Consider the following 26,925-nt stretch of genomic DNA (forward strand, 5'->3'; position numbering starts at 1 on the left):
TTTCTCGCAAAAAAGATCAATAATATGTAACCGATTTTAAAATCTATTGAGTACTGACTTACTGATTCAAAGTCTATCATAATATGATTAAATCTAAGTTTGACTAACTTCAAAATATCTGTTAAATGCAGTTTTATTCTAAACCAAAAATCAAGTTTAGAAAATAACATAAATTAAGTCAGAGTTAATTAGTTAGAAATTTTACTTTTCTGAATAATGATTAGTAGTATTGAATTATAGTCTTTTTCAATTTTGTATCAATATAGTCTTTTTCAATTTTATATTTATTTTCATAGTTATTTTCAATTATTTTTAATTTATTATCTGAAAAGTTAGTGGTCTAAAGTTTGTTTTTTATTTAAAAAGAAGCAAGGAGCACTGATAGCAACTTTAGAAATAAACTATAATATGGATTTTGCTAAATTAAGTTCCAGCTTTTTTTGTTCAATTTATAATGGTATTCATTTGAGAATAAAGTGCTTTGAATCATGTTAAAAGATAAGTTTTTTCCTTCCAAAAATTATTCCCCTTGAAGTGCATCTCTGCTAAAAGAGGGACAGGTTAACTTAATGTGATAGAAATCGATATATAAAAGGCACAAGATAAATTAAAGCATACTGATAAGCTTATACTCATGAACGTCATTCTTAAGAGTAAGAATTTGTTCTAATAAACAATTTCACACTCAACTAACATATATCTCATATTTACTTTTGGCTAATGTAGGATTCAGTGTTACGATTTAATCTCAATAAAAGTAGCATACGACAATGCATTTATTAAAATATTAATAGTCATTAGCTTCATTGTTTTTCTTTTTTAAAGTGATTAACAACAATTAATTCAAAAGTACACTCAACAACAAACAGCACCGCAGAGATAATTAAATTATTATTTGTAATTGAGTTGTATAAAAATATTGTTTTTATACATATAAAATGTGCTATGAGAAATTATTATTCTCATGTCTAGCAAAATAGTTAAATATTTTATAAAGCCTTTCTACCTTAGAATAAGCATCAGTAATTTTTGAAGTTAATATTGATATTGTTAATTATTTGAAATATGTTACTTTTCATTTATAAGACTATGCATTAACCAATAGGAAACTAAAAATTAATTCAATGCACAAAATAAAGGTTCTTTTTAATTTATTTTATAAATAAATGTGTTTTCTTTCTCTTTTACTACCATCATTAAATTTATTTATCAAAATTTTTAAACACCTTAGAACTAAAACTATTAATAATAAAAATAACAATTGTTATTAGATATGTGTATGATTTTATTTAAATCTTAATTGTTTTTCTTTCGTTGGATCACATTGAAAATTTCTGCAATCACTATTGTTTTCGTAAACATTTTTCGAATTTATATTTTTATTTTTAAATAAATTTAAAACATCAACGATTAATAAACGGAAACTAATCATGGAGCTTTTAAAGAAGCTTTATTACGCGAGATGCGATATATGCTTGTAGCTTTCTTTTCTTGTTTATTCACTGTGCAAAAGAATCTGATTGGACAAAAATATTTTGACGTCACTGCTGATCGTAGGGAGAAACAGGTAACAAAATCCCCGTCTTAAGCCAGGGTACATTTAAGATACGACGCAAGTGTTTCACTTGAATAGCTATTTACGACGATAGGCGTAACTTCCCGAACTTAAGACCGTCGCATACGTCGAGTGGCGTGTCTTAAGACTGTTTCAGTTGAATCCCAGCCTTAGTTTTATTTTCTTTCGTTTTTTCAGTATATACTACATTTTTAACTTTACTAATAATGCTGCAAAAAGAATGATAATGATGAATTATGGCAGTAGTTTTTTAAGGGGTGCTTTATATAGTTATGTAAGGTATTTATACATACTAGGGATTTTTTTCATATATCTCTCCATAATAACATAATGGCTTGACGTGTGTCACTCACTATTGTCGTTGGCTCATTTTTAAGCAGAAAATCACATATTATCCTATTTTATCAGATTTAGCTCCGCCCCGCAGTGGACTGATCGTTAAGACACGGTTCCCAGCAGATCACAGAAGTCAAGCATCACTGACTGCGGTCAGTGTGCGGGTGGGTGACCACTTGGATTAGTCTGCGTGGGGACCGAGGGTGCGCGGTATTGGTCCTCGTTAAATTGTTCTACCGTAAAGTGCTCGACTTTACGTATAGGTCGTCGGGCTACCGAAGCGGAGTCTGCAGAGGATCAAAATTGTGATAGCATGTCTTCAGATCATCCTCAGGGATGTTTCCCAGACAGTCGCCAATAGCCCATTGTGCAGCTCTAGTGCGACGTAAATTAACTACAACAGATTAAGCTGCACATTTCTTTGGTTGTCATCAGCATAAAAATTAATAAAAGGTAATAGTGAAATATTTCTTTATTCTTAACTAAGCAGACCTGTAAAATTTATTCATTATCCTTTATTAATAGAGCCCCTGAATTTATTAATATTCTCTGATATATTATAACGGTTTTTATTTTGATCATATATTAAAATTGTGTTCAGCTTACGTGAAGATTCCATCAGAACCGAGCAAAATGATAATATTTAAATTGTATCCCTATAAAATCGGAAATTAAATTTGTGAAACCAAATCCATGGTAATACAATAAAGCGTTTTGGGATCTTTAAATTACATACTTTTAAATTTAGATGTAACAAACTGTATATAGTCAAAAATGGGAAGAAAAAAAAAGATATATGGGTCAGCTAAGCAAGCAGAGCTCCTAGTCTTAAATAATTTAATTATGGCTGCTGTATAAAATGTCAAATAATTATTTTTTAATTTATTAATCTTTTTTTTTTTTGTATATGCTGTTAATAATGTTAGTGGTATTTAATAGTTCACACCGATTTCACACAGTTCGCTCCGCTCGTCTACCTTGTAATTAGTTATTATTCATCATTATTTACTTCTCCTTTAGCGTTCATATTTTTCACAAAAACGCAGAGCATTTAAACTTTAAAATATGCCATTTTTTTGCTTTATGTCAGAACATTTAGTTAACATGTTACTCAAAATGAAATGGACAATTAACTGGATTTTAAAAATAATCACCTGAATATGAAAAAAATTAACCTAAAGAACACAAAATGTGTGACACAATGAGAAGAAACAAATGAGAAGAATTTTATTCTTTGATAAAACTTGTAACGATTCAAATAGGAAATAGTTCTTATCGCTCTATCTACGTTTTATTTATTTATTAAAATTGTTTTATATTTATATCTCGCAACACTTAATTCTCTCTCTTTTCTTTTTGTTTTCTCTTTTTTTTTACTACTTTTGATTGACATCTATTAGAGTGCTTTCTTTTTTTCAATTGCTTTATATTTATATCTCGCAACACGTAATTCTCTCTCTTTTCTTTGTGCTACTTTTGATTGACATCTACTTGAGTGTGAGTTTATAAAATAAAAAAGTGAAGATCTCGTGAGAATTTTTTTTTTTTCTGAAGTAATTGATAAATGGTCAATATTTACAGCAAAAAATCTCTAATTCGCAATAACTTTTGAACAAACGCAAATTGCGGGAAAAAAAACAACCTCTTGTTAAAATTATAGTACAAAATGGTTCTATCAAAACAATATATTTCAACTCTAAAGGTGCATTTCAACGGACAGTAGCTCAAAATAAATATAAAAACAATTGTGTTTTTTTTCTCTTCAAGTTAAACAGTTCTTGAAATAACAATCAAATCAATTTTTTTTATTCCATAGAGCTCCTAGTACAATTTTCTACACACCCTTGTAATTTCTTATTGATTTTTTTAGCTGCAAAGCAAAATGTAACTTAAATTTTTAAAAAAAGTGAAAAAGTTCGTTAAATAGTTTTATAAAATTGTAATAACTTTCGAAAAAAATTGGAATTCCGATAAAAAAATAATAAAAAAACCGTGTTAAGTTTGTAAAGAAATAATGTCCTCTCAGAATGCATTCTGCGGCCCGTTGAGCAGTCCGTATGGTATTTTCCCGAGAAGTTTAACAGTTAATAATTCTCGAACAAATTGTTGAATTCCTGTACACTAGTCTACATGCCTTACCTATTTTAAATTTCTAAGTCTTACAGTTTTTGTCCACCAAAGCAAAATGCAACGTTAAGTTTAACACCTTAAACAGCGACGTAGGCCCTCACGTTTTTACAATATCGAGAGTAACTATAATTAAACTAGCGAGAAAAAGTCCCCCTATAGGGGGACTCTTTATTTTTTAACTCGGAGCAAAAAAAAATTTTTTTTTGGAGTTAGAAATTTTGTTAGTTATATATTATTAGAATTAATAAGTAAAATGAAACTTCTATTTTTTCCCCACAGTTTCTAAAAACGTTTTCGAAAATTGTTTGATGAAAATTGATCGAAAATTGTAGTGATGTTAATAAAGTATCAAAAAGTCAGCAGCACAATTTTTTTTAGTAATTTTAATATGATTTCAACTTTTATTTACATTTTTGCATTTATAGACCATTATAACATTAACCAAAATAGTAGCTTGTTATTTTGATTTGATCTATCATTAAAATCTTTAAACGTGATTTATCGAATATTTCATTAGAAAGTATTACGTAATCGCTCCCTTTAAAGCAATGATATTGTATGATTTGCTGTTTTCACAGTTACATGACAAAGGCACTTCTGTTTTAAAATTTAATTTTATTGTAATTCAAACTGAGGAAAATTGATTTGGATGATGCTAAAAAATTCTTTCAATGTTAATTGCACAGAAAACAGATACCTATCAAAACTTTTGAAAACAGAATGACAGTATATTAATTAACTACCTTTCATAAATTACTAATTGCATAATTGTATTGGTATAATTTTGTTAGAAAAAATATAGAATCTAAAGGACCACATGCTTTATAACTCTGATTGGCTCATGGCTTTGCATTTTAGACGCATCGAAAGATACAGGAGATTAGAGTGAAAATCCTCCATCAGTTAATTTGTGAAAGTTACATAAAAAGGATTAAAAGTACATTTATAATTTTCTTCCATTTTCACCCTTACGACAGTTGAGAGGCACTTTAATAAACCAAGATATAAGTTTTTATTTCTATTTTACTTACTAATTGTGTTTTCTATTTTACTTCTCTAAAAATTAAATAAAGTTTTGAAAAGTTAGACATTTTAACTAACGAATTTCTGGTGAAATGATTTATGTTAAATTTTCTGTTTTTTAAACTTTTAATGAATTTAGCACAATCTTATCTATAAGGGAACTACAAATCAGTTGGGTAGTTTTTGGTCTTTATCAGGGTAGGCATTTCGACTGGAAGAAACCTATTACTCTCAGTATACTTGAAAAACCTGGAAGAAACTAAAAGACCAACAAGAATGTTTAAAAGTAGAAGAATAGCTTAAATCTAAATAAAATTAATTTAATGTCGTTAAACGTTCTTCATACCTACTAAAAAATAAACTATTTTTTACATAAAATTAAAAAAAAAAATATACATCATATTATTTAAGTATTTATTATTAAGATTTGAGTATTTATATTTAACAGTATTTGATTAAAAAAATAGTATGCCATTGTAATTGCTCTTAGTGATTTATTACTAATGTATATGTTTAGTATATGACCTATTAACTCAGTAGTATAAATAAAACTTGATGTAATTTTAAAAGTTATTTGTTTAATTATAAAATTAGGTTTTACTACACTCATCTACATAAAAAATTGTAAATACATAGTTATTTTAATTTTTTTAAGAAATTCAATAAATGCAATTTTTTTACAATCGTTGCTTTTCAGTTTTCGAGTGCTTGATCGATAAATAAAACTTGAAAACTAACACTAGTATTTTAACTAGATTGCAATTATAAATTGTTTTAATAATTGATATTTCTTTCTGAAAAAGAATCTTTCCCACTTGGTAAGAAAAAAAACCTAGGACGGTCATCTCTAGTCTTTATAAATTTGCAAAAACAGGTGTTCTTTTTAGGCTTCAAAAACAAGTTCTTAAATGACAAGTTTGAAAAACTGATTTAAATGATCAAAAATTAGGTCAAATATGGTAAATTCATTATAGAAAGAAAAATATTAGACAGCTTTAAAGTTAAAAACTAAAATTACATTGACCATAAATTCATAAACATTCAACTGACAAACTGTACAAAATTTGTAAAGTCTTGTAACTTTTTAAGTGAAAGAGATGGAAAGATGAATTTCTAGATTCTATATCTAGAAATACCTTTCTAGATTTTCTGACGAATGTTTACATAATGTTTTTTTTTTATATTTGCATCACAGAACACGTTAAGAACTTAATAATATCTTATAATGGCTTTATTTTCTGTGGAAAGCTGAACAACTGATATCAAAAATGTCTTTTAATTGGCTACTTAATATTTTGAAAGGAACCCACTGTCCATCTTTATTTTTACGATCTTCAGCTTCCAAAGAATCAGTATACCCTCATTTCCTGACACAAGCAAATTATCAGTTGGTGCAAAATGAACAATATTTAGTGGAACTAAATGGTGATCATATTCAGAATTAAACTTAATGTTTATACCTGCTTCTTCATGTAAGGTGACATGCCATATCAAAATCAAAACCCCACTACCCAAACAAAAATGACTTTTCCTTTTTACAGGTTGTAAATCAATACTCAAGGCAGGTTCATGTTCATAAAAAACTATCTGTAGAATTTGGCACCTCATTTTTAAAATGATAAAAGTCATTTAATACTCAATGAACATAACAAAAAAATATTTAAGACTTTATAAGATATTACATTGCTCATTATAAATTCTACAAAGTACATTCAAAGTTCAAATGCTATGTACAATACATGAATGAAAGGAAGCACATATTAGTAAAAAGTTTAGCAAAGTTCAGCACTGAGCTTTGCTGATCACTAATTTTAACAAATATATTTTGTTTACAATAAAGTTGTACAAAACAGAATAAATTAATCCAAGACATCAATATAAATGTTAAGACGTTTGCAAAGAAGCTTGTACTCCATTGTAGATCTTTTCTAAGCAATTCAATCTTGGAAAAGTGTACTAAAACAAAATGTCATATGATATAATTTTTTTGTAGGCAAAAAATATTATACTTATGCAAATGCTATAAAAACATTTCAGTTAGCTTTGATAGTTTTAAATCCTGAGTCAAAAAATCCCCATTTCTTTTTCTAAACTAATTTGATGATTTTTATGACATTAGGATTTAATAAATCATTCTAATTCTTAAAGAAATTACTTGAACTATTACAGAATATCAATTGTTTAAGTTGACAAAATTACAAGTAAGTTTTATATCAATTTTAAACTTCAACTTCATTCAATTTTAAACTTAAATTTTTTCAAAAATATCTAGAAAAGCTGTATTATTTAATAATATTAAAATAATTTATACAAGTAGAAATACCAGATATTCCAATAACTTTTTTGTAAAATTATTCATAACTATTATTTGATGCAGCAAAAAATTATTCAATATCTTCCGACTAAGGGGTAAAGCCATATGAACAAAATGATATAAAAATAGTTCATGTAGATATTTACAAAATGAACAAGTTTCAATACATCATTTTTTAAAAACAATTTCGGCAAAAAAAAAAGTGAACTATTCTCATTAAATGGAACAGCGTTAATATTTCATAAGAAGTTAAAAGCTGTTTAGTGTTTAATAATCAAATTTCCTAAGGTGAGAAAAATTAATTTTAACTTTATGACCAGTAAAAATATTTTTTACCCCTTATACTTGTAATAGATCGAAATGAAATAATTTTGCATTTATTTAACATTTTAAAATAGAGAAGTTAAAAATATAACATTTCTTTAAAATAGATACTTAATCTAACAAATGTTAAATAAGTTGCCTATTTTAAAATTTAACATTTTAAAACAAAGAATTTATATAACATTTAAAACAGAAAATGAGAAAAGTACAATAAATTCTATTACACAAAGATCCATAGCCACAAGGGAGTTACGGGGATCCTAACCCCTGGTGTTGAATTAATAAAATTTTGGTAATCTTTGCAAGTAATTTTTAAAAACATGAAATTTGTCTAACAAGATATTAGAATAATTTTCTTATATTGTGATGGAAGTGAAATGAATATTTCTCCCTAGTTTTAGTTAGTGCTAAAGAGGGAAATAAAATCTCATTTCGATTACTGTGAATTACAAAATGTTTACTTTATTGTTCTTTATACTTTAAATTTTGAAGCAACTAAACCTTTATCATATAAACTATTAACAACTAGGAATGTAATTGCTGTTAATTTAAGAAAAACAATACAAGTTAGTAGTTAGTGTAATAACAATGAATCAAATTATTTAGAGTATTTTGTGTCACTAATGAAATGAGCACACATGTTTTCCAACATTTAAACAACATCTAAATCAAAATGTTATAAAACAAAAGAATGCTAGAGTTCAGAATAACAATATGAAATATAAAAATTCACAGTAAAGTAAGTGATTAGATAAGTGAAGAAATAAAATTGCGAACCTGAAAAAGGGGAACAATGCTGCTAATTTTCAATGGGTCTTTCATATCTTGTAACAAAATGGCCAAGTAAAATATTATTCTTTGCTGTAAAAAAAAACGTATGAACATGTCATTTTAAACATAAATGAAAATCTGGCAGAAGTATTGGAATAAAGAAGTTATCTTCTTATTTTTTTAATTAGGTAGTGATTCTGTGGTAAAAATATATTCTTATTCTAATATCCAGTATATTCTAGCATCTAAATGTAAATTTTTAATATCTTCTTCCTTTTTTTCACTCATACAATTTTGTACAAAAATAAATTGTTATTAATAAACTGATAAAATATCCCAGTTCAGTACTTTTTTTAAAGTTAGAATGGTATTCAGGAACTTTGATCTTATTTTTTTCATTTCATAAATCTGAATTTCTTTCTCCAAAAAATCAAGTTTTCGTGCTTATAGCAGCATATTTCATAATTTCAAAAGGGCAATATTTTATTTGATATACACATGAAGTTTATGATCAGGTGTATGAATTAAAGAAATTTAGTTTCTGGTTCAAGGGACCGAAAACTAAAAGTTTACTTGAGACTGTACACATTTTCATTGATCTATTCAAGCACCTTCATTTGATTATGTAAAATAACAATAAAAAAGGAGACAAACTAAATTTAACAAATAAAATACTTTCATTTTCAAAAAAATAATAAAATTAACACTTGAATCTCCATGTAAATCGAAATTTTATTATTATGTTTTTATGTAGTTAATATAGAGGGTATTATTTTTGCAAACATTATAACAAATATTAAAAGCAAAAGAAAAAAAAAGGTGAAAAATTTTAGAGAATATTTAACATTTAAAATTGTTATGAACTAAGCTATTTTGTAACATAAGCATAGGAAAAAACATAAAATCAAATTAGTGTTTGCACTCTTTCTCACTGGATTGTTAATAATTGGTTGCTCCTATGGGGGACCACTAAGAATTATTTTATATTGGATTTGTTATAAACTACAACTATTTGATCAGAGGCAAAATATTTAAAATGTGCTGATTCAGAAAATAAATATGTAATTACAAAAATTGGAAGAAGGATGGTGTTGAAAATCAAATGTGAAAGATAACTTTAGCAAGTCATAATTAAAAAGTTTGATGGAAAGAAATCTCAAATAGTATTTTGCTTAGTTCCAAAAAGATTTCATCAAGCAGCTATTTGCAAATAATTATCAAAAAATAATTAAACATTTAGGAAACTATTTACAAATTTTATTTTTTTAAAAGAATTTCCTTTTTTTAAGACCTGGTAGAACAAAAATATATTTATAACACATAATGTTCTTAAATCCATAAATTTCAGTGTTTACAAAATGTCACCCAATATTTTCTTTTCCCCTTAAAAAAATGAGAATTCATATTATGATAATAAATTCTGTTTGATATTTGAACTCTGCTATGTTTAATCTTCAATAGACTCTTAATTTTTTGGTAGGAAACAAAATTCGTCATTTGTTATCTTGTTTTAAATTTTTTTTGATCCCCTTTATAGCTGTAGAGACTATATTTTGGTATAAAAATATTCAGCACTGCAACACTGGTAAAAATATTTATTAGATAAAATAACTGACTAAAACGTGTGTTCAACAAGAATTTTTTAAAGCTAGTTTTGTGCATTGGAAATGGTAAATTAGTTAACACAAATGATTTTTAGTTAAAAAAAATACTGACTAGAAATTTATGAACAAGCTTTAAATAAGATTGTTAGGAAAAATTGGTTTACTTTCCTTAGATTTTGAAAAAAAATTTTTGTAAAAAATTGCTTGTCTGATTTTTTTTATTTGTAAGTTTTTCTAATGCAAGCAAATGATTAATCATATTTTTGCATAACTTAATAATAGTATGCTTAAACACTTTTAGTAGATTGTAACAAAATAAAAGTGTATGATAATGCAATAAAAGAACAAAAGAAAAGTTGGGTATTGTTACAATTAATCAATACTACTTTAGTTAAAGGCAACTTATTCAGCAAAATTATGTTATTCTTAATTGAATAAGAAAATCATACAATAAACGAAATTTTTTAACAATGAATTCCACAGATTAAAATATAACAAATGACTCTTCACCTTAGAAATTATATCATGCGAAATATTATATATTTAGAGAAGTGCAAGAATTGAGTTAAAACTGGTATTTAAAATAGAGAATAAAAAAATTAAAATAGATGAAGTGGTAGTTAAAATAATAATTTTGCAGCGACTGTGTACTTTAATATTTACGTGGAACAAATTTAGGATAAATAAAAATATTACTTAAAAGAAATCTCAAGATTTAGAAAAGACATCAGAAAATGTCAAGATTTTATAAGACAACTTTGAAGCTTGCAACATAAATTATGAATTGAATACCAAAGAGTAGAGATCTAGATTTAAAATTAAGAATTCAACTCTTTAAAATAAGCAAACATTCTCTAATTTTATATAAGAAATTCCAAAAAGAAGAGATAATTAAATAACAAATTCTTTCTAAAACTTAAAAGATTGTAAACTATAAATTTTAGCACCAATCTATTGTTTTAATAAAAATTTAACAGCATTTATCTTAAGTTAGGAGAATTTGTCATAAATAAAAGAAATATAAAAATAAACATGCTTTTGGTTCATAATCAATGAGTGCAATCATTAGATTCAGAGTAACACTGATTTAAGTTTGGTTATTTAGGGACTAATCATAAATCACAAACTAATAGTGAGTAATAAATAATGAACTTGCTAGAACCTTATAAATGCTGCAGGTTTGTTAAGTTTTAGCGAGATTTCTAACAAGCACATAGATATACCTTTGATGCTAAGTAGCAGAAACCTTCCCGCAACTCAGTGGGTGATGCGGAAAGAACACAGCAAAGAACAAAAAGTTCAAAAATTCTTTTTCCTGTTGCTTCATTACAGGCTTAACTGTTTAGGGATTTATTCCATTTTTTTAGTATCATTGCATAAAATTCAACTTAAAAAATATAAAGTTCTTATGTATGATTTTTAAAGACCATATCTTTTTGAATTTTGCTACTTGCATGCTAAATTAACCTGAATTTTTACAATACTCTTTGTCTGACTACATTGAGGTTGCAGACAAATTGAGACTCAGAGAGTGCAGCAGATTTGGTCGATAATTTTTGCCACCGTGCTTGAAAATCATATATTTTTTAAAACAATTTCCATGGATTATTACAATTTCAACATATTAAACGCAATTTTAATATGCTTAAAAAATTTTTTTTTTAAATATACCATAAAAAAAATTCATTAATAATCAAAATTTTAAAGAACTAAATACCTTGAAAAATATTTTATACAATTATTAACATTGATAAGAGAATTTTTTTTTTTAAATTTAGTAATTTTATTTAAATGACGGTTCTTTGGAATTATTTTAGGAATAAATATAAAAATAAAAAGAGTAAAGAGTCTCAAGATTTTTAACAAAATTGAGAAGTTTGCAATACATACTTTGTATTAGTACATATTATAAAAATAACAAATTTTTAATAAGGCTATAATGTAGTTTTTATAAAATTGAATACTTAAGCAAAAAAGGTACAATAAAAATCAATTTTTTAAACTTTACCATGAAGAAACCTTCATTAATAACTATATCATAAACATCATGTCGGTGAAAAAACTGTGAAGCTTTTCTACCAGTAACAAAGGTAGTTGTTAACTGAAGTCCAAGGGAGGCAATTACTAGTAAAGATTCTATAAAAGATGTAAAAATAATTAGAGAAATTTGCTTAAATAATTAAAGATAAAAAATATTTTTAAAAAACGTTAATTGCAAAGACAATTTTTTAAATATTTTTTATGAATTTCAAAAAGTGAAACTTTTATGAATTTATAGAAATATTTTTACAAAATAAGTAAGTAGCACATGTAACACTGAAAGCTAAATCTATACTAATAAAATTGGCCTCACAATTATTATAGGTTTGGCTGACACATTCTAATAATATCTTATAAACATTTTTCTCCTTAAAAAATAAATTTTTTAAGTAGTAATTTTGGAAAAACAATCTAGTGTTGCATGAAGAAGTTTTGTCTTAACAAATTAAATACAATTTATGAAACTAATATCTTTCATTTTAATCAAAGATTATCAAAACAAAGATGTCAACTTATCAAATCAAAGATATCAACTTTAATCAGAGATAATAAGAACTCATATAAACTGCTAACAGAAATAAAGAGAGCAGAAAACCTTATTAACTAATTTAATAAGTAATACATTGGTGAAACTAATAAACCGTTAACTATAAAATTAGAAATAGCTATTATACTCAGTTGCAAATTATTTTTATGAAGTGCTAGTTAAATTAATGCCAACATATATCAATGTCCCCAACAGTTAAAATGATGTCGTAGAGACATTGATATCATAATGCTTGAAAATAAAAATTTGCAATGAAAAAAACAACAACATATGCTTAATTAAATTATTGTATCGTAATATAAAGTTTATATAAGTTTTATTTTTAATCGAGTCTGAAAATGGCATTTGGAAGTTAAAGCAGATCTTCATTATTTAATTGTAAACAACAAAAAGATTACATTTTACAGTTAAAAATCATTTGGCAAATTCCTTTAAAAATAAAAGATAGATAAGTAAGAGAAGAGATTAATCATTTAAGTAAATAATTGTTGACATGAATGTAAAATCATTTAAAATTTTTTATATTAGTTTATGCTTGTCAATAAAATAATCATTTAAGCACAATGCAATATTAAAATAATAATTAGACTTAACAATGCATTTGTTAAGTGGATTTATCATTTTGAAAATCGTCGCCAATAGCCCACTGTGCAGCTCTAGTGCGATGTAAATGAGCTACAACAACATTTTGAAAATGACATTTGGAAATTAAAGCAGATCTTCATTATTTAATTGTAAACAACAAAAAGATTACATTTTACAGTTGTGAATCATTTGGCAAATTCCTTTAAAAATAAAAGATAGATAAGTAAGAGAAGAGATTAATCATTTAAGTAAATAATTGTTGACATAAATGTAAAATCATTTTAAAATTTGTATATTGGTTTATGCTCATTGGTAAAACAATCATTTAACAAAATGCAATATAATAATAATAATAATAATTTATAACAATGTATTATTTAAGTGGATTTATCATTCTGGTAAATCACAAATAAAATTGACTAAATTCATATTCATTAATATTTTTTCAAAAATTTTAATAAAAAATTATAAACATGCTTTTATTATGAATTGCAATAATTTGCACTTTTAATCATAACACTGCTTTATTATAAAGAATAATAAAGAATTGAATTTCAGTATAAAATTAGGTATTCTAGCAATTCTTTCATTTCGCTGACAAAAAATTTATAGTTGAAGTGAAAAGATTGTTAATTTAACGCTTTAACTACCTGTGGACAATGTATGTAAATTTATGTAGTCACAAAAGAGAAATGCCAACGAGCATGTGTAGAAATTTAACGAGCACAAACTTAAATTTAATAAAATTGTCTGAAATAAAATAATTTTATAATAACTAAATGATAAAATAAAGAAAGCAACAGAGCTATTGCATTGAACATACCCTCTAAAATTTCAAGTTTGAGTAAAATATTTTTTCTAGAAGTAGTGAACTAAAACCGAAATTTTGAAGCTAACAGAATATTTTTGAGAAGTCTATCAGAACTTCTAAATATGAGCATTTGTGCGTCTGACTTTTATAACTACTAAAATAATTTATATGTACTAGTGTTCAAATTTCTTTCAGGTCTAATTTATTGGAAAATAATATATCTTAGCTACCTCTGAGAAACATATTTTCAGAAAAAGTATATAATGCAATATTATTACTAATTAACATTAATTAAACACAATAAGAAACATATATTAAAATTATCAGCTACAGAAATTTCGTAGTTGTTGAGATGTATGCAAAAAAAAAAAAAAAAAGAGCATGTTTGAGATATTGTTGAAAAAATTGTATATGTCATTTAAGTTACATCGATATTTTATATCTAACTGCATAAAATGATATTAAAGCTTGTTTTACTTTAGTAACAGATAAATAAAGTCAGAAATACATACACAAAATCATAAAATGTAAATTATGCGTAAAATTAAGAGCTAGACATAATATTGGGAGGTCCCAGACATGAACAGAATGGCACAATTTGAACTATTTATCAAATAAAATATTTTCAAGGATCCACTCTAAAAATTTTGAGATCCTCAATAATTGAATAAAAAAAATAAAGCAAATCTTCATTTTTTAATTTTGAACAACAAAATGATTACACTTTACAGTTGTGAATCATTTGTCAAATTCCTTTAAATAAAAAAAGATTGATATGGTTAGAGAAGAGATTAATCCTTTAAGTAAATAATTGTTAATATGTATACAAAATCATTTTAAAATTCAGATATTGTATTTAATTTATGCTTATCAGTAAAATAATCATATTAATACAATACAATATTGTAATAAGACACAACAATGTATTATTTAAGTGATCATTTTGATAAATTAAATCAACTAATAATCGGATTAATAAAAAATTATTGTTTCTATTATGAATAGCAAAAATTCGCATTTTTAATCGTAACACTGTTTTATTATACAAATGAAAAAGAGTTGAATTTTAGCATAAATTTAGAAATTCTAGCAATTCTTTCATTTTGCTAATAAAAGATTTATAGTTGAAGTGAAAAGATTGTTGATTTGCAGCAGTTGAAAAGTTTTTATAAATCATTTAAAAAAAAAGAGCACATATGAGATAAATGTTTAACTAATAGTTGTTGAAAAAACTGAATATGACATTTAAGTTAAGAGATAGTTTATATCTAACTACAATCAGTTATTAAAATGATATTAAAACTTGTTTTACTTAAGTAACAGATAAATAAAGTCAGAAATACATACAAAAAAAATCATAAAATGTAAAATATTCACTATTTTTACATAATAAACATATCTATTGGTAAGATAGACAAATTTTAACAAATGCATAAAATTAAGAGCAAAGCTTTTTGTGCTCTTAATTACTTATTGGGAGGTCCCAAACATGAAAAGAATGGCACAATTTGAATTATTTATCAAAGAAAATATTTTCAAGGACACACACTAAAGATTTTGAGATCCTAAATAACTGAATAGAAAAATAATGGATCATTTCCTTTAGTATTTGCTTACAGTGGTTTTATTTACAGTTTTTTAATAAGAGGTTAAAACACATAAAAACAACTGTCTTGCATGATTTGTAATTTAAAAGCACAAGATAACCTAAACTGTTTCTGAGCTGCTTGAGTTCATTGTAATATTATCCAAGAAACTTATTGTTCCTTGACCAAAACTAATAGCAATATTCTTGAAAAATGTCTTTTCAAATATAATAAATATTAATATGATACAGTAATGTTAAAAAATAACCTATATCATCACTAACTGTTTATAATTAAAATAATTATTATTACACATTATATTTACCTTCTTTTACTTTAAGATGCAACTTGAGTATCAAAACAAAGCACAAGATAATTAAAAAAATTCCAAGGTAGCTTGTATCCTAAATAGAAACATTTAAAGAATTTTAAAATAATGTAAAAGCTAATTACTTCGAGAATGATATAATATACAAAAGTTTCCTTCAAAGAATTTATTCAATAAAAATGTTATATTTTTACGTAACACCAACTATGAGACATTGTCAATAAATGAGTATAGTTTCAAATACCTTTCATGGTATTCAAATAGTCAATGCTAATTTATGCAAAAAGAAACAAAAACAGGTGAAGTTTCAAAACTATTATTTAAATATCTTTTTGTTGAGATTAAAATTTTTTACAAGAATTATTTTTTGAGATGAAAAAAAAAGAACAATCTTTTAATCAAAAATAAATACTGTGCTTTTAAAATTTTTTTAATTCTACTTTACATAAAAAGAAAATTATTGCATAATATTCAATAAAAAAGGGAGATATTTCTGTACCACTAACCTGTTTATATTAACTACTATCACTAAGGCACTAAAATATATAGATATCAGTAGATCTGGGATAAGAGTACCTTTCAAGCTGCTTTTTTAAATTGTTTTTTCTTTTTAGATACTTGCTAGCCACTGCCCGAAAGTCACCAAAGCTTGATGATCTTTTTAGCATAGATATCATAACACACAAAAATCTTCACATAAAAAAGTTTGCAAGGTATCAATATCCACCAAGTCAAGAATTTGTTGATAAAAATTTGAGTCTATTTGATTTGGCAACAGATAACACCCTTTTCAAATTGTTCAAGGCACTCAATGTCACCAACAACAATTTAAAATGAAGAAAATTTATATTTCTAATATTTTCAATATCTGTTCCAGAAACTGCAATGTATAATGATAGGATAATAAATGAGTCCAGTATTGAAGTACAATTCTGAGCTCAAAATCAATGGTGATGCGAGGCCACTAAAATTTGACTAGAGCCAGCATAAAATAATTATCAGTAGGCCTCTGGACAATCAACTGATATAAAGGGATGATATGCAATTTGTCACATTACTCATTCCAGATATCCATAATATACATGACTGCGCAAATAGCATTAGCGGAAAATTTGCCACCATAGTGAAAATGAAAAAAAAAAAAAATCATTATATATGCATATAAAAAGGTTAAAATTCCAATGTTCTACCCTGCCATCAATTTTAGAAAATTCGAATATAACAAGAGAAAATTTGGTAAGTCAATAATCTTTGAAAAATTGCTCAAGTTTAAAGAAATCTTAAAGTTTAAAGAAAATGCTTGTACAATAATAAATATTGAGTTTCATAAAATTTAAAACACTTTCAAAAAAAATTACGGACTTTCGAAAATTTTTTGTCATAGTCAGGTGGAAACGAAAGGGTTGGAACTAATTACAAGAGTAAATTACTAGCAGCATGTTTCTCAATTGAGATGTGTTTGCAGAAAGATTTTCAGTTCATTCAAGCCTGACTCCATCTGTGTAATCAATCAAAGTATAAAAATAGAATTAAACAAAAATTAAGAACAATATTTAATTTAAAAACAATAAAACAGAGAAAAGTGCTAAAAAGCACTTTAACAAAAATTTTCTTAATTAAACAATATAAATAAAAATGCCAGAATTTAAATACAAGAAAAATGAAATCTAATGTTATAGTTAACGAAAATGGCACTTCATCAGGCAGGGATGAGATTAGCCAAAAGGCAAAAAAGCTGAATTTCCACGATAGTAAATTTTACGCAAGCGCAACCCTTTAATAATAAATTCCAGACAGTTTAAGGTAATAAATAATGTGTTGACATACAATTGTGTACTAATCTATTATTATATAAATGATTACATTGATACTTAACATTTAGTGAAAATAAAAAATTACCATATGAGAAAATAAAGCTGGAAATTATATTTTTCCTCAGTTCACATAAGAGACAATTATTACTTGAAAAACTACCTGGTTTAGCAAATTAAAACTACTGAGAATATACATTAATATTTCAATTCTTTTAATAAATACTGTTATGTGATTTATAGCAAATATATCAGTAATATTACTTTTTAAATTATATTGGAAAAAAAACTTTAACAATGGACCGAATCATTATGTTCATATTATAGTCTAATCTAACTAGAGCCCTTTGAAACATACTAAAATTGCTATTTTAGTTTGAAAAATTACATAACAATCAGCAACTGTTTAGATAATTGTTTCTTATTTGATAAGAATTTTGTATTTTATAGCATAAATAACAGCAATTATAAATAAAATTTTGATGATGAGTTAATTAACTCTTTTTCCAAGAAAAAAATTAATTAAATCCCTTTTTAAGTGATTGCTTTTGTTTGCTACATCTTTTATGTTTGCTATATTTAGTCGTTAGTCCATCTTCAAACATCTTGTGACAAATCCTATTTTTTCTTCTTTGCAAGCACAGAATGTAAGTTTTGAATATATTCCCTTCCAGTTTCACAGTCACAGTCACCTTTATTGTAACACAGTCACCTTTATTGTAACTAACTAAAAAAAAAATTTACTTCTTACAAGAATCGCGATAGTTGATCTTAAAATTGCGTGAATATGAATAACAATTATGGATTTTGAAATCACATGAATATGAAACTAGATATACGATTTTGAAAATGTGAAAATACAAACTGGGATATAGAATTTTTAAAACGTGTAAATACAAATCACGATTGATAATTTTTAGATCGCGTAAATACGAATCATGATGTGTAATTTTTAGATTGCATAAATAAAAATCATGATGCATAATTTTTAGAATGCAAATCCCAATGCCTTATTTTAAAATCACTTATAAATACGAAAATCAATGTTTGATATTATAAACCGCATGAGCAAATCAAGACATTGAATTTTAAACTTGCCTGAATACGAATCGCTACATAGGTTTTTAAAAAGATGTAAATACGAATCACAATATCGAATTTTTAAATCTCGTAAATAAGAATCGCAACGTACAATATCCAAATCGAGTGAATAAGAATCGCAACACGCAAATATGAAAAGCTATGTTTGATATTAAAATCGTGTGAATAAGAATCGAGATATTAGCAGATTCCAGGCTTGGGACCTCTAAAAGGCTTGTCAGAAGCAGTTTCGTTTGAACTACAAAAATCGGATCTATCTGGAGGGCGGGTAAAAAATTCGGAAAATCTTATCTGCTGCGAGTAAAAGGAGAGAAAATAGCTAAAATAAGTAAAAATGAGAAAGGATTGGTAGCTATGTAGTTTGAATTTTCCGTTTCTCTTTGAAAATCGGTGAATTTTCTGAAAAAGCGGAATACTTATGAAAAAAAAGTGAAATTTTTAGAAAAATCTGAATTTTTGATAAAAAAGCTGAAATTCAAGAGATAAAAGTGAAAAAAGCGGAAATCCGCTAAAAAGCGGAAAAATCTCATCCCTGATCAGGGGATATACCTCCTTGCCAATATGCTTTTAAGGTATTGCATTATTGTCTTATTTCATTTTCCATTATGGAGTTTCGGGGCACTGTCGGTTATTGGTTTTACCACTGACAACAGAAAGGTTCTAACATGTTGGCAAGGCGGTATGTCTCCTGATGAAGTGCCGTTTTTGCTAACATGCGTATCTTTAGATTTTGTTTTCCTTGTATTTAAATTCTCACATTTTTATTTATAGTGTTCATTCTTTGTATTGTAATTTTCTTTTTAAATTCACTTTATTAACTTTTCTTTCAAAAAATTCTGATAGAGACGTGTAGACTGAGCAGTGAAAATGTGTATGGAATAGCAATATCTTTTAACAACTGGTCCTTTTGACCAGTGAATAACTTTTCTTGATTTTTATTAATCCACAATAGTTGGAAATGCCTTAAAAAAACTATACATGCTGTTAAATAAATAAGCAGTAAGATACTATTTCATTAAAAAAAACTTAGTTGGCTTCAAAAATATGGAGATGGAAATAAAAGTCAACATGCTTCATATGCTCAAAATTTCTAACAACTTTTATTTCAATCAGCATTATTTTTAAGCAAATGAAGTTTTTTTTTTAATCAACTATACTTACAGTATTATAGAATTCACAATAAAAGGCAAAGGAACTGAAAACCATCATTAGAATGAGCCATCTTTTAATACTAAATGCTTCTTTTGATATGATGTATTCCTTGTAATCTGATCGTTTGTGTGTGATGGTTCTTAACTTAATTGCATTTCCATAAATGTCTTGAGCTTTTCTTTCAACACAGATGAAATTTGATTGTTGGCACATTTCTGACCTTCACTATGCTCTACATTTGTCATCTACTCATTCTCTAAAAATATAAAAGTTTCTGATTATGTAATAATGATATTAAATTTCTACACATTAAAATTAATGTTTTGGTATTATAAACACAAAAACATATTTTGTTCAAAAAGCTCATAACATTAAAATATTTTTATAATAAATCTTTCCAAGAATAATGTGAGATATCTTACAAGAAAAGTAAAAGATTATATGAAAGTGCATTACTAAAGTTTTTCACAAAAAGTAAGGGATGTTATTGTATCAGTGCATGAATGTTCATTAGTACAGCAACCTTCTGATTATCTGTGTAACTGGGTGGCAGCCAAAACTCTTACTATCTTTTTTTTTGTTGAACAGCGAGTAAATAAAATGGGTATTTATATGTTGGCATGAACACAGTATAGGATTACCTCAGTACCAGAAGAAACTGATTTACAACATTCATCATCGTCATCATCATAGTTGGTCAGACAGCCCATTGCCTTTCGTTGAAGATTTCTCTAACAACTTCCAATTTATCTTTGATCTTCAATTTTTTCATTAAGTGCAAGAAATTCTGCCTTCTTGGAGGACTTTTTGATGGAACTAACCTGCATTTGCGTTACATGGAGAAGACTACAAGAACCTCTCACGGTTAGCCTGACAGCAAAGGGACTCTAACTCATGATCCACCTACCACTGCTTCTGGATTGGGTTCAAAATAACAAGGCTACAGAGTTGAACATTAGTAGTCGTAAACCCAAAAATTGGGTCGGCTGTTCAACGACGGTTATAAAATAAAATTAAGTGCAAGAAAACAAGACTTCACTGAATCAACCCATCTCAACCGCAGCCTTCCCGCTTTCTTCTTTCAGTGGATCTAAAAAGCAATAATATCTTTTTTATTGTATTGTCATCATTCATTCGAATCATGTGGACCATCCAATTCATTCTATTTATTTTTATGTATTTAATAATATATATGATTTATAACATCATTAAATAACTATATTTACAAAATAAATTGAAGAAACCAACAATAAGCCAAAACATGATTTAATCGAATTACCCATATGCTTCAATTTGCGTACTTCTAGAACGATGCAAAGCCTAAATGACTTCATGGGACTCTAAAACTAATAATGAATTAATTTTAAGGGATACTAAAATTAATAATCTTCAAAAGATCTAGGTTCTTAACTAAGTAAATGAATAAGATTCCTTTTCACTTAATTATTCAACACATATTTGTTAGATAACAGCCATTCCCATTTTATTTTGATCCATAACTATACTGATTTGTTGTTATAGTAATAATTTAAAGTAAATATGCAAAATGTAAAAAAATTCAATATATTCTGAAATATAAATAAATAAAATTTTAGTGCACTAAGTAATTTGATGCATACAGAAAGTGGAATTTGTACTTTTTTATATAATAATATAATTTAAACAAGTGGGAAGTATTATGATTATAAAAAAAAATAATAAAATAGCAAAGCACTTTGTTTATATACTTCTCATTATTATGATTTTAACATATCTGGATTGATTTTTGTCACAGTTGTGAGGAAAATATTAATAAAATACGTTATTTACATGGAGCAGTTCTCAGAAAGCGGACAACGAAGCCAAAGTGACGAGTTAACTTAAAAATAATTTGATTGATGCAGAAAGGAAAGATTCTACTTTCGCTTTTAAAAGGCACTTTGAATTTAATATTTGGGAGAGCAATCATAGAAAAGAACTGAATTATCTTAATTGCAATTCATAATTTTTTACATACATAATAATTCATACATACATACATAATTCATAATTTTTTACATTAAAGATTTTAATTTTTTAATGATACATTTATCTAAATCTGCAAAATCAGAAATCCTATAAAATAAGAATCTATTCGTGGTTTGCAATTTATAAAATAAATTAAGCTTTTTTGTACTAAAAGCATCAAATTATTGAAAATTTGAAAAATAATTTGCATTAAAATTAAGAGGGAAACTTAAATCATACCTCCTATTGAAGATGTTCTTAAAACAATTATATTTGTTTTTAGACACTGAATATGGTACTTGTTTATAGAGCCCATAGTATAGTGAATCAGTTTATGCACCTTTATTCACATTTTGTTTTAGTAATGCATAGCACAAAGTATAGCCTATCCTCATTTAGATATCACATTTAACAGTCTTAAAAACAAAGACTGTCCATCGTAGTTCTTTAAAAAAGAATGGTAATCCAGAGTCTTGGCTTAGGCGTCTTAAATATCCACTGGTTAATCGTAACCATGTGACACAGTAGATAAAAAACTATGGTACTTCTCTTTTATTCAGATAAAATTGACGTTTCATTTACCTAAAAAATTATGGATATATATTCCTAACATTATTATCACATTTTCGTCAAAGATAAAAAATTATTTGTTAAAAATAAGGACTTAATTTTACAATTATTAAACCAAATTTTTTAACAGTGCAATACATTTTAACGGCTATTTTCTCAAGCTTTGTTTACTACTCTCGGTGCAATTAACATATCTCAGAGATTATACAAGTAATTTTTAACAAAATAAGTATTTTCCTTTATGCATGTTTCTTAAGATCTAAATTTTTTTTTTCCTAACGTGATGAAGGAGTAATGAAATAGCAACAAAAGTTTGAATAATACTCTTACTTAATCGAAGGAAACTTTGTATGTTTTCAGACTAGAATCTGTGCAATAGGAAATATTTCCACTTAATTATTTACTTTTGATCGAATTTTTTAAAAGGCATTTTCATCACAAGAGACATTGACGGATAGGAACAAATTTCATACATGTTTACAGACATTTGAACTGCCAATTTAATACTTAAAATTATAAGAATTTACAATGAATTTGTTTATATGTATAATATATGATTGTTACAATCAAAACAAACATTACATCACAGTTATTTAAATCAAACAACACTATCAGTGTCTAAGTTTTTTTGAGAGGTACCTATTTTGTGAAAATTTAGACATAATTTGTGAAAATTAAAAATTACATTTAAAAAAAAATCAACACAAAATTACCGTAAATAAAAAAATATTTTCAAAAATTGTCACTAAAAATTATTTATGACTGGTAAATTTCGATATATTTTCCCCCATATATTAAAAAATAATTTTGCTATTGTAAAATTTTGGGCTTAAAATAGTTCCCAAATTTGTCCATAGTTAAATTTCAACTTGAATTTAATAAAAACGTGCATTTACAGTACTAGCACTAAAAGTTATTTTCATTATGAGAACATTTTCGATTAGGTCATACAAAAAAAAAAGTTTCCCAGAGAAAAAAATGGTTCATAAAAAATAAAGGTATGTTAAAATAAATTCATAATAGTGTTGAAGATAATATTAAAATGTTTAGAATTATGCTCGAATTTTGACTTCCTGCAAAGTTTATAGAGGGCTCGTAATTTCCTTTTTAAAAACTCAGAGTAAAAAAAAAGCTCGCTTTGATATGGCGTAAGAGACCAGTTAGGCTTACCACATTGCACTATTTGACCTTTTTGTAAAAGACAGCTTGCAGAAAAGCTCTTTTCCATAGATTGCAATGAGAACTGAGTTTGCATGAGTACTTGCTTTTTTAAAAGTATTTTGCGAAACTACCATTTTTCCTAAAGTTGAATTTGTGAAAGTACTGCTAAACGGTAGTAAATTTATTCTGGACAGATCCCTGACTATAAAAACGTTGATTTTCTTCATTGATAAGTTTCGTACATAAATTGAATTACAAATATAGGATATATAAAATCAAATCCTAATACTAGAGATTTTTCACTTCTTTATTGAACAGGATAAAAATTAAATACTACTTTTTACATTAAAGTCATACTTCTATTAAATCTAAATTAATAGTAACTACATTTAAATGTCAATAAAATGGTTATAACATGATACATATGGTGTTAAGTACCTCATTGCTTTAAAAAAAGGATTCTGCTTGTGTGTATATTCAGGAAGAAAATAGAAAAGCCAGAACATCACCAGAGCCCACAGCTCCTGATGTCTTAGTTACTGTGAGAATCAGTTGTTAGGCTTTCTTCTTTAGGGGGTGTTGGTAGAACTAGGTGCCTCTTGGAGCTTTCATTGTTGTTTAAAATTTTTCAATATCCTATTATTTCTATAATGATTTTATTTCTTATTATTACAAAAACTCACTTTTAAGTAATTTTCCTTGTTTTCTGTGAGAAAAACTCCAAAATAAGAGAGGGACCTAATAAATTTTACATAAAAATTTTACTAAACAAAAAAATGCATAAATTTTAAACAACTAAAGTTTGAACAAAACAATAGTGGATATTCCCGTATCAGTACCTGTTTATGCCAATTGCAATTGCCAAGGCACCAAAAGAGTATAGGTGCCTTAGGGTGTTTATGAGTTATACCCTTCTGAGTTGGTCCTCTTCTGAGAATGTTTTTTCTTTTTTTTGCTTTTAATTTCTCGCAGCAGGCTGCAGCCCGATTAGTCGCCGAAACTTGGCGCTAATATCGATGCGGAAATATTCTCAAACTATGATTTGCATTTAATTAAATCTTAAACAATTTGTCGTTGCGAAGCTACCAACTACAAACACGTTTCTTCAGAGACACATTTCTTTATTACAAAAACTTTATTACTCAATTAAGGGAAATGTCAGACCATATTAAAAAAAACAAACAAACGAAATATTGCTCATCACGAAGCTATGGTTTGAATTTTCAAGACTAAGTAAATTAGTGTAAAGGTAAACAATGGACAGGTCATTTTAAAATTACCTACGATACTAAGATTGATAAATGCTTCTAAAAAATAAATACACTAAACTTGAAATAAAAGTCTAAATGAACCATAAAATCCTAAAAATAAAACTAAAATTTACTTATATAATTATTAACCCAGTCGTCTTGTTTCTCTGTTCCCTTGGTAACGGTTGTGTTGTGTTCCGCTCTGCCAGATTCGCTACCAGCAATACTTAAATTTTCCACTTTTCTCGCACTTGTATGGCGATTTTGTAACACAATGGCGGAAGAGCAGTTGGAATGGGTCTTCGATTCTTTAGTAGAATTTTTGAGAGGACCTATATGGAATATTCCGGTTTTAACATTTATCGAACAGAAATCCGTTGGTAAGATATAATTCTTGATTTATTACTATTAGAATTTATGTAATGATTGCAAATTTTTAGTTCTAATTGTTATCTTATAAAAATAAGGTTAAGGAAAAATGTTCGACGTCTTTAGAAATATAATAGTAAAATATTTCATTAAAGTGAGAATAATACGCAATTTAAAAGAAAAAAAATGAAAGGTAAATATATGATATTATGTTATAATAGTGATCAAATTTCAAAAGTGTCTTCAGCGAATTTTTTTTCCCCTTATTAATATATAAATTTTTCAATTTTCATGAATAACACAGTAAAAAATCTATTTAATCTGAATTAAAGAATTCGAAAAAGATATTTGCAGTTCTATTAAACATAACATTTTGAAATAGTAGTAAAATACTTAAATTAATTATTAAGCGTTTTATTTTTCTTAGAAAAAGTTGTGCTAATGAAAGAATTCAACTATAAATAAAAAATGAGTAAGAGAAGGAGATTAAAATGTCATAAATATACTTAGGAAATAAAGTCAAGCTTCCTTAAATTTTTTTTTTTTTAAATTTTAGACTGTTTGCATTCTTTATAATATTTTTTACAAAAATTTAATACTTTAGAGATGAATGAACTAAATTAGGAAATATTGTAGAAAAAGCTAAAAATGTTGGCGTTTGAAATGTCTATAATGATAGTTATAGTACTATTAAATAACCCTAAGTTGTAAAAAAATAATAAAACGAAATTCTTTTTAATATTTCGAAAATTCAAAGTCCCACCCGTTAAAGCACGAAATCATTTTGAACTGTAGTGCTTAATTTGAGTTTTTAAAAATATAAACATGCAGTTAAATCAGTTTGATACAAGGTGTCCCGCAATTGAAGTATTTAGTATTTTGTTATATAAATAAGAATTGAAGTATTTTGTAATATAAATATTTAGAAAGGAAGGAAGATATCGAAATCTGACTAACTACTGTTGAGATAGACAAGATTAAACTTGAAAATCAGTTTGATTTCTGATTTTCTCACAGTAACCAGGGCCTGACCGAGAAATGAGACCCCCCCCCCCTGGTCGTTACTTTTAACAAAATTTACAAGTTGTTTAATTATGAAGTGTTTTTAAATTATTTATAACGCAAGTAATTTACGATATATTATTAAATGTGAGCTTAGATTTATTTCAATTTTTGTTAACTTAAATATCTTAATTCTTAAGGAAGAACACAAGGAAAAAAAATAGTTGTATAATTTAGGGTGTCTTTTGAAATGTGGGGGCCCTAGGTCTGGGCGTCTCAGGCCTTATGATAAATCAAGTACTGATAGTAACCTTTTACCCTATTTCACTTTCTTTCCGTCAACTAAATAGGTTTTACTAATTTTAATTTCTTGTTAAGGATTACTCAGGTTAGGATATTGTTCTGACTTTTATCTGGGATATTGTTATTTCGACGATAATATTGCGAATTCTGAGATAGTATATTTTCTTTATTTATTCTTTGAGAAATATTTAAAAAATATGTATTAATAGCAGTTATTACTTAACACTTTGTATAAATTATGTGGA

At 26.3% G+C, this 26,925-nt stretch overlaps 2 protein-coding genes across 7 annotated transcripts in view; one reads left to right on the forward strand and one right to left on the reverse strand.

The window, feature by feature from the left end:
* Positions 1-6,711: 6,711 nt before the first annotated feature.
* PIG-H (Phosphatidylinositol glycan anchor biosynthesis class H) lies at positions 6,712-25,275 on the reverse strand. Of its 6 annotated transcripts, none has more exons than XM_016070074.4 (6): positions 25,157-25,275; positions 20,049-20,295; positions 15,973-16,051; positions 12,087-12,214; positions 8,481-8,564; positions 6,712-7,021 (listed from the first exon to the last, which is right to left on the reverse strand). In XM_016070074.4, the coding sequence occupies exons 2-6, from the start codon at positions 20,250-20,252 to the stop codon at positions 6,950-6,952; spliced, it is 567 nt and encodes a 188-aa protein (XP_015925560.1). In that variant the 5' UTR covers positions 20,253-20,295; positions 25,157-25,275; the 3' UTR covers positions 6,712-6,949. The 6 variants fall into 6 exon arrangements, with proteins under 6 accessions (XP_015925560.1, XP_015925558.1, XP_015925561.1 ...); XM_016070072.4 differs by having other exon boundaries at positions 25,141-25,275; XM_016070075.3 differs by having other exon boundaries at positions 25,037-25,205.
* LOC107453291 (cilia- and flagella-associated protein 36) overlaps positions 25,194-26,925 on the forward strand; it is a 29,242-nt gene continuing 27,510 nt past the window's right edge. The window contains exon 1 of the mRNA XM_043049860.3: positions 25,194-25,386. Coding sequence (XP_042905794.1) covers positions 25,281-25,386 — 106 coding nt within the window. The 5' untranslated portion in view covers positions 25,194-25,280. The remainder of the gene's footprint in view (positions 25,387-26,925) is intronic.

This window comes from Parasteatoda tepidariorum, chromosome 10 (genome assembly GCF_982258835.1).
Source record: "Parasteatoda tepidariorum strain Cologne lab strain chromosome 10, Ptep-v5.0, whole genome shotgun sequence".
Lineage (NCBI taxonomy): Eukaryota > Metazoa > Arthropoda > Arachnida > Araneae > Theridiidae > Parasteatoda > Parasteatoda tepidariorum.

Coding starts and splice junctions, on each gene's coding strand:
- PIG-H (XM_016070074.4), bottom strand. CDS start 20,252: ATGTGCCAACAATCAAATTTCATCTGTGTTGAAAGAAAAGCTCAAGAC. Junction 16,052..20,048: donor ATTGTGAATTCTATAATACT/GTAAGTATAGTT, acceptor GTTTCTATTTAG/GATACAAGCTACCTTGGAAT. Junction 7,022..8,480: donor GCATTGTTCCCCTTTTTCAG/GTTCGCAATTTT, acceptor ATTTTGTTTTAG/TACACTTTTCCAAGATTGAA.